This window comes from Austrofundulus limnaeus, unplaced genomic scaffold (genome assembly GCF_001266775.1).
Source record: "Austrofundulus limnaeus strain Quisiro unplaced genomic scaffold, Austrofundulus_limnaeus-1.0 Scaffold1, whole genome shotgun sequence".
NCBI lineage: Eukaryota > Metazoa > Chordata > Actinopteri > Cyprinodontiformes > Rivulidae > Austrofundulus > Austrofundulus limnaeus.
Genome location: NW_013952403.1, coordinates 2,133,181 through 2,140,509, shown reverse-complemented (window position 1 = coordinate 2,140,509; position 7,329 = coordinate 2,133,181). Strand labels below are relative to the sequence as shown.

At 39.5% G+C, this 7,329-nt stretch overlaps 1 protein-coding gene across 2 annotated transcripts in view; it reads right to left on the bottom strand.

Moving 5' to 3' along the window:
- The window catches only part of cstf2 (cleavage stimulation factor, 3' pre-RNA, subunit 2), an 11,176-nt gene extending 5,239 nt beyond the window's left edge, over positions 1–5,937 (bottom strand). The window contains exons 1-9 of one of the 2 annotated variants that reach the window (XM_014004440.1): positions 5,826–5,937; positions 5,476–5,554; positions 5,122–5,291; positions 4,897–5,033; positions 3,671–3,790; positions 3,416–3,544; positions 1,253–1,406; positions 739–798; positions 480–576 (exon numbers count right to left, since the gene is read on the bottom strand). In XM_014004440.1, coding sequence (XP_013859894.1) covers positions 480–576; positions 739–798; positions 1,253–1,406; positions 3,416–3,544; positions 3,671–3,790; positions 4,897–5,033; positions 5,122–5,291; positions 5,476–5,554; positions 5,826–5,922 — 1,043 coding nt within the window. In that variant the 5' untranslated portion in view covers positions 5,923–5,937. The remainder of the gene's footprint in view (positions 1–479; positions 577–738; positions 799–1,252; positions 1,407–3,415; positions 3,545–3,670; positions 3,791–4,896; positions 5,034–5,121; positions 5,292–5,475; positions 5,555–5,825) is intronic. The other variant, XM_014004443.1, reaches the window with a different exon arrangement.
- Between the last annotated feature and the right edge of the window lie 1,392 nt (positions 5,938–7,329).

Sequence of the window (7,329 nt, the reverse complement as noted above, 5' to 3'; positions counted from 1 at the left end):
AAAAAACAAACAAACAAACAAACAAACAAACAAACAAAAGAATGTGGGCAACCACATTGGCTGTTCGCTTAATCATAAAAAATACAACTTTACTTGAGAAGCATTTGCATTTCATGTATTATATTATTGCATTTGGCCCGCTGCCCTCAGATTTATTTTAATTTTGGCCCTTTCAGCGAAAATGTTTGGACACYCCTGGTTTAGAGAGACAGYATCAGAAAAAAAAAMMRKWAAWWWTWMMWYCCSSTTTGCTCACTGCTTGCGGAGGAAAGGAGGAGAAAAAGGAAAAAAGTGCTWGGAAAATGCTGTCGCCAAAGCTCCTAAAAGTCTCTAAAAACACYGGGAAAAGTYGCTAGATTTGTTTCTAGTTGCTTTTTGGGAAAAAAAAGCCACTAGATCTGATCTAGTAACGTCACCAAGTTGGCAACACTGCCGGCGGTCCTAATGGTCGCAGGTGTTCCTTTAACAAGCAGACTTACCTGGGGTCGATGACATCGGTGACGCCCAGCATACTTCCTCCTCTGGGGTCGTTGGGACCGTCTCCCAGAAGCCCTCTGTGGGGGATCCCGCCTGGACCTGAGAGGACAGCATCACATCATAAACAAAAGAAAACAGAAAACACCACAGATCTGTGATGAGCACTAAAGTCAGAATTTGCGTCGCGTTTGGACAAAGAGCCGCTCCTGAACAGCGCGGCGAGCGGATTGGAGGACTGAGGAGGGGGCAGGACGGCGATACCTGGAGGCCGATCGATGGCGGTYGGACCGGCCGGTCCTGTAGGAGAATGCTGCAGGTTTCCTGAGCCAGCATTAGGAGGTGAAAAGAACAGGAGACACAGGTCTCAAAGGAGCAAAGCAGCATTTTGGAGCCAATGAAACCACGACGTGCACAACGAGGACACACACAGACTAAAGAGGCGTGAACATGTCGCACAAACACAAACATCAGGGACAAAAACTCAACATGTCCCAACAGATTTTATGAAGGGCCGTTAGCCGAGGCTCTGGTGACACCTAGTGACCTCTGTGAGGCACGACACTAGAAGAGATCAGGAAGTATTCAAACCCAGAATTTATTCTGAACTCACATTTAAATAGTACAGATTTGAGATTTGAATGTTGAATAAAAATTTACAGACCAGAGCCACAGCGTGACGACTCAGCAGAAATCACACGGCTATAACACAAACAAGAGCCGATGGAAGCAGAGGATTCAGTAAAAACTAATCAAACAGCTGCAGAGGAACCATTACCTGGAGGTCCCACTGGTATAGTGGAAGGTCCGGGTCCAGGTCCAGGTCCAGGTCCTGGTACTGGTCCCGGTCCTGGTACTGGCATTTGCCCGGGGACAACACCCATGGTGGGTGGCTGCATCATCTGAGGGGCTCCATTAACGTGCATCCCAGGCTGATCAGAGAAACAATAATTATTATTTACAGGAACCTGAATTTAACTTAATCCAACAAGTTAATTATTCTACCTGATGGGTTACAAATAGAAAACAACACAAAGTTTTATATTATTTTAAGTTTTTGTAATTCACTCATTTCACCAATTAGAATTGTATCAGAAAGACAAAATCATTCTTTAACAAAAAACTGTTTTATTTTAAACCAGTTACAGAACAAAAGCGACATGGGCAGAAACAAGCAGTGGGTGATAATTCAAAACCTCTTTTATCTTATGAATAAATATTGTTCTCCTCTGCTTCAGGTGTAGAATAAATGCCATCGTGCTCCAAAGCTGTTATTAAAGCTGCGTCATGTTTGAGCTCCGCCTGCAGCTCACGTTCACACGGCAGGACTGTCTGGAGTTTTCACAGCTGGAAAGACCTCCGATAGAAACCGTGCACGAGGTCGTACAGGGTGCAAAAAAACCCAGTTTGAAAAAAACAAAACAAAAAAATCAGGTTTTGGTTTTTGCCTTGTCAGGGATTCCTGAGCAGGTAAGACTGAAGAATACACACAGCAGCTGACGGGAGAAAACACACCTCCACATGTTTTCTCCACACAGAATCCTAAAATATTCCAGATTTATTCAACGTTCTGCAAAACGTCCCTCTGCCAGACACTGCTTAGTGGGATCCCTTTAAGAATCCAAATCTAAGCAATAACAGATATTTTTGTCTAATGTGTAAATTTAATGCACTGCAAAATGTATCCATCTAACCGAGCTTTACAATCTTATATCCAGCCAAAGAGTAGTTTTGATCTTGTTTTGAGACTGATACACTAAGCAAGAGCTGAATGAGTTMGATTRTTAATCCTATTAGTCTTCAGACTCGTGTTAAGTGAAATAATCTGCAGTTTTTGCAGAGTTTTGTTTGTTTGCAGAGCTTTCATTCTGCTCAGGTGTGAGAATAAAGACTGAAATTGACCTCTTAAGCCCCAAAGGGGTTTTCTTGATGTTTTTGTTCAAAATACCATGCTGAAATGTAATTGAGTGTATCAACATTTACAAAGTCTACTTAAATCATCTTGGTATCAAAATAAAGCTAACACTTTGGGGATTTTATTAGAAGTGTAAGTATTAAAACAGCTGCTGTTGTTTTAGAGATATTGAGGACGGAACATATTTTTTTTTCCTTTTTTCCCCTCCCGTCTGAATATTTTTAGCATGTGACAGTATATAATCCATTTAAAACCATAATGATTGTGGCTAAAAMCTCTTGGAAACCATAAATCCACTTGTGGACATCACCTATGCAAAGATTCATGCTGCTAAAATTAACTGGAGCAAAATTACAGAGGTTTTAGTAAAATTATTTAGCATTTTGTCATTCTGCACAGGATGAACCATGATGACACCAGTAATAAATATTAAGAAATCTGAAGTTTTTAGTTGCAAAAGTTATTTATTTTTTTCTTATCTGACTGAAAAGACTTGTTATTGAAGGTTTGTTCTTTTGAAAAAGTATCCAAACATTTATTTGTCACCATATATATTWTATAAAATAATGAGAAATTATATTTGACTTCTGTTGGATCACTCAAAACCAAGTTAAAAAATAACTTTCAACACACTTTATAATAYATTTTGGTATCTGCTCTGACTTACTTTAAAAACAAATGTCAACATTTTTTCCTTTACAGATTTGTTTTAATGTCTTTACAGATTTGCAACAATCCCATTTTGTACCGTTTGTTTACTTTCTGATTCAACTGCTTGACGTTTGAACTGTGTTTAATGGATGTAAATATAGTTTCCATGAGATTTTAGACAAGATTCTTATTAATACCAAACATATCGAGGTTCAACTTACAGATCCTAAGTTAACAGAAGTTAACAGAAATAGAAAACAGGAAATTCTGCTTTGCCCTCGGTACCAGGGGCTCCAGAGGTTGAAGGTCCAACGTTCCATGAAGGAATAAGGAATCGGTCTGTAAGGCCAGAGCGAGTCCCACTTGTGTACTCACCACAGGCTGAGGCTGCGACACGGGGACGCTGGGCTGAGCGGGAGGTGCGGGGTTGACCGGAGGTGGTGCTGCTCCACCCTGTCCACTGGGAACCAATGGCTGCACTGCCGTTTGACGGTGGAGCATTTTCTGCATCAAAGGGGAAAAAAAAATCCTGATTTCTCTTCTGAAGCTCATTATTCTCTTTGTTTCTAATTATAAATGTTAAAGTCGATTTTAAAAAATTTGCATTTTTGACACATCTCAGGTTCTCACCAAGGCAATCTCGGGGTCGACGATCCTCATGACCACCTGCGCCTGCAGCAGAGCGTAGGCCAGCTGAGGGTTCTGCAGCAGCATGTTCCTCGCCTCCTGGGGACTGTTCTGCACACACAACTGGGGAGAAACATTTTTATTTATTAAAATAAAGAGAAATAACAAGAAAAATGTTGCAATAAAAAAACCTGTTTTACTCCTAAACCCAACAAAGCTATCTGCACAAAACAACAGGCATCAAAAATGTGCAAAAATGTCTGTAGGATCAGGTCTGGACCGGAGCTTAAACACACTCTGACCAGCATACGGACAGGTTGTGCCGACGTGAACTTTGGTGCAACAAAACACTTTCCCTGTTGGGCGGAAAACGCCTGCAGTTTGATGCTTCTTCTAGTTTAACACAGGAAACTGCCAGCTGTGCAAAGATGAATTTCTTTAAATAYAAATATATTGTCTCCTGAGGATCAAATTTTAATTTAAGATTTAATAACTCCATTTTTGAGTAAAACCCATCTGTACATGACATTACCTTCATCTCTACCAACTTCCTTTCTGTGTCTAAGTCACAAAGACATAAAATTTTTCTAAAATCTGGTCATCATAAAGCTTCTTTCTGAAGTAAACTCTCTATAAATTTGTCACTATTAACTGCTTTTTTCAGCCTTTTTCAGACCTTCAGATACATTCAGAACATCAGCAGAAATAAAGCGTGTAAAGAACTGAGCAGGATTTTAAAGTCACCTCGTTTTTTTTAAAAACTAGCAGACTTTGTTTTTGTTTTGTGGACTTTTCTGAAGGTGGATTCAAATTTTTTTCCAGACAAGTTACTTTTTACCCCAAATCCATCAGGTTTTAGAAGATATGTATAAATAAAGTACTTTTACAAGTATTTAACTTTATAAAAGAACCAGTAATACACCTGTACATAACAGAGAACTTACAGAACTTTTTGTGCATCTTTGCCATGCAGCTTTTAGCAGTAGCTTGCACAGCTAATAACACTGTACACAACAGGTGATTATGAAGCATAACGGCTTTAATCAGGATGGCTCTGATGATGAAAAAACACTTCGAACAAACACTACTGCAGATTTAGCTGGAAGAAAAAATCCCAAAGCAGTCAGCTTTTTTTAATGTGATCAAATTGTCCAAGAATAAATCAGGAAAATTTCTAGATTGAACTCAAGTAGACAAGAGAAAATAAACGATGCAATAAACCAACGTACCTTCATCTGCTTCATGAGCTCAAACATCTGCTCAGGAGGCAGACTGGCCACAGCTCTGCTGATGGACTCTGGAGCCTCCTCTGGACTAACACTATCTCCATAAGGAGACTCAAAAATGGGGGCTCCTGTTCCCAAACCTGTGCAAGAGAAAATTAAAAAAAAAAAAGGTTTGATTCACATGACCACCCAAACTTAATTTATTTAGATTTTTTTTAAAGGCCTTACTTTTAAGCTCTTCCTTGTTYTTCTCACTAGCAGCATTATCAACTCTGAGAGCCCGACCACTGAACTCCCTCCCGTTCAGGTTGCGCATGGCGCTGAGGGCTGTCTCCTGGTCTTGGTACTCACAGAAGCCATATCCCTTCGGCTTTCCTGTCTCCCTGTCGTATACTAACCTGAAAAATAGAGAAAACTGGTCAACTACGCTTAACCAAAGTTCAGCAAAATCAAGACTTTTAATAGAATACTTAATACATTTCAATGGGCACTGAAAGAAATTTGCTTGCTTTTGTAGAAAGTCGTACAGAAATTAGTTCGTAAAAAACCACAACGGTTATTTACCCTCATCCAGGCACTTACCTAAAGCTGACAACAAGTCCGACTTCAGAAAATATGTCTTTCAGCTGCTCCTCTGTGGCTTCATACGGAATGTTTCCAACTGAAATATAATTTACATTTCAGTAAGCAGGTCAAAAAATACTACTAGTTTAAATAATAGGTTGGTGCTCTCAAGTAGGATGTCGTTAAATTGTAGCACCAGCACTAGCATCATGCTAGTGTTGGCGAATTCACCGGCTAATGAATGAAAGCTAGTTAACAAACATGCTAGCATGTTAGCTTTCATTCTTTACCCGGGTATTTCCCAAATTATCACAATTCCACTGGGGATAAACAGCATGTATGCAAGAAAGAAGCGACAATTAACTCACCAAACACGGATCTTAACGATCTATCCACCGCTGGGTCTCTGTTTGCGGCGGCAGCTGCGGCTGCAGCCACCACAGACGAAGCGGCCATGTTCGCCATTTTGGGGACAGAAATGAATGTGACACCGACCGGAAATCAAATGGTGGCAACTTCCGCTTACATGAAAAAAAAGTTAAACTAGTTAAAACAGCGCGACATCTTTTAAATTATTAACTAACTTTAGTTTAATATATAACAAAAAGCAACGAGTAAAACGAGTGTAAAAGTCGAAACAACTAAAGGGGAAAAAAACAGTCATCACGAGCTGAAAGAAAACAGGTGGCGCTGTTGCTACGATAAACCATCGCTTCTTCCCGCTACCCGCTTCCTTCAGAGACTTGGGAAGACTGTCGGTAAGTTTACGAAGCTGTAATTCACCTCTGAAAAGACAAATGAAGTCAGAAGACACCCCCTAAAGACGCACCTTCRCTTACCACAAAAGACTGGGTCGGTAAGAGCTTTAATTAAATCATTTTAAATGTTAATCAGCCTGTAAATGTGCCTAAATGTAACCCTCAACATGATGAGGCAGTTAGTTAACTGTTAACACCTGTGGAGTTTGAAAATGCTAAGAATTAGCACAATAGGTGTAATGGATGTAATAATGGTCTTTAAAACGGGATTTTCCTTGTTGAAACCTTTTTGATAAAAAAAATAGGCAGTTTTTCCTCATTTGTACATTTCTCAGGTCAAAATTTAAAATCTCAAAATTGCTTTTTCAGTCTCATCATTGTGTCTCAGAGTTGTAAAGTTACTAAGTACAAATACTTTGTTACTGTACTTAAGTAGAAATTTTGGCTATCTGTACTTTACTTGAGTAATTATTTTTCAGCCTACTTTTTACTTCTACTCCTTACATTTTTACACAATTACCTGTAATTTCTACTCACTACATTTTTATAAAGGCAAGAAGTAGAAAGTGGTTACTCCTAGTTCATTATGGCTTATTGTTGTTAGAAATATTATCCTGATAAGCTGTACCTCCTGGAYGGAGTGAATTTAATTGTGGTTGGATGAAAAGTATACATTTAAACCATTCTGATGTTTGTTCACACACATGTTTGTTTCCTGACCCTGTGGGGACCTTCCATTGACTTCCATTCATGTTTTTTAGACTTTATAACCTAACCCTGACCGTATACTCTAAAATTAACCTCACAGGTTACCTACCTGACCCTAAAACTAACCTAAACTTTGGTCCAAAACCTAACCCCACACTGGTAATTTGCATTTGGGCCAGTGGGGACGGTCCCCACGAGGCTGCTTTTTTTTCTGGGGTGGGGGGGATTGCCCCCACGTTGTAGGAAAAGCCCATCCACACACACAACAGTGCCTCCTATATTTTTTAATATTAACATTTTTTATGACATTATAGTCATTTTGGCCTGTAGAAAAACGTTTTTTGAGGGTATCACCTCCCAATAAATGTCATTCTGAAAAATCTAGCCACTCATTATTACTCAATAC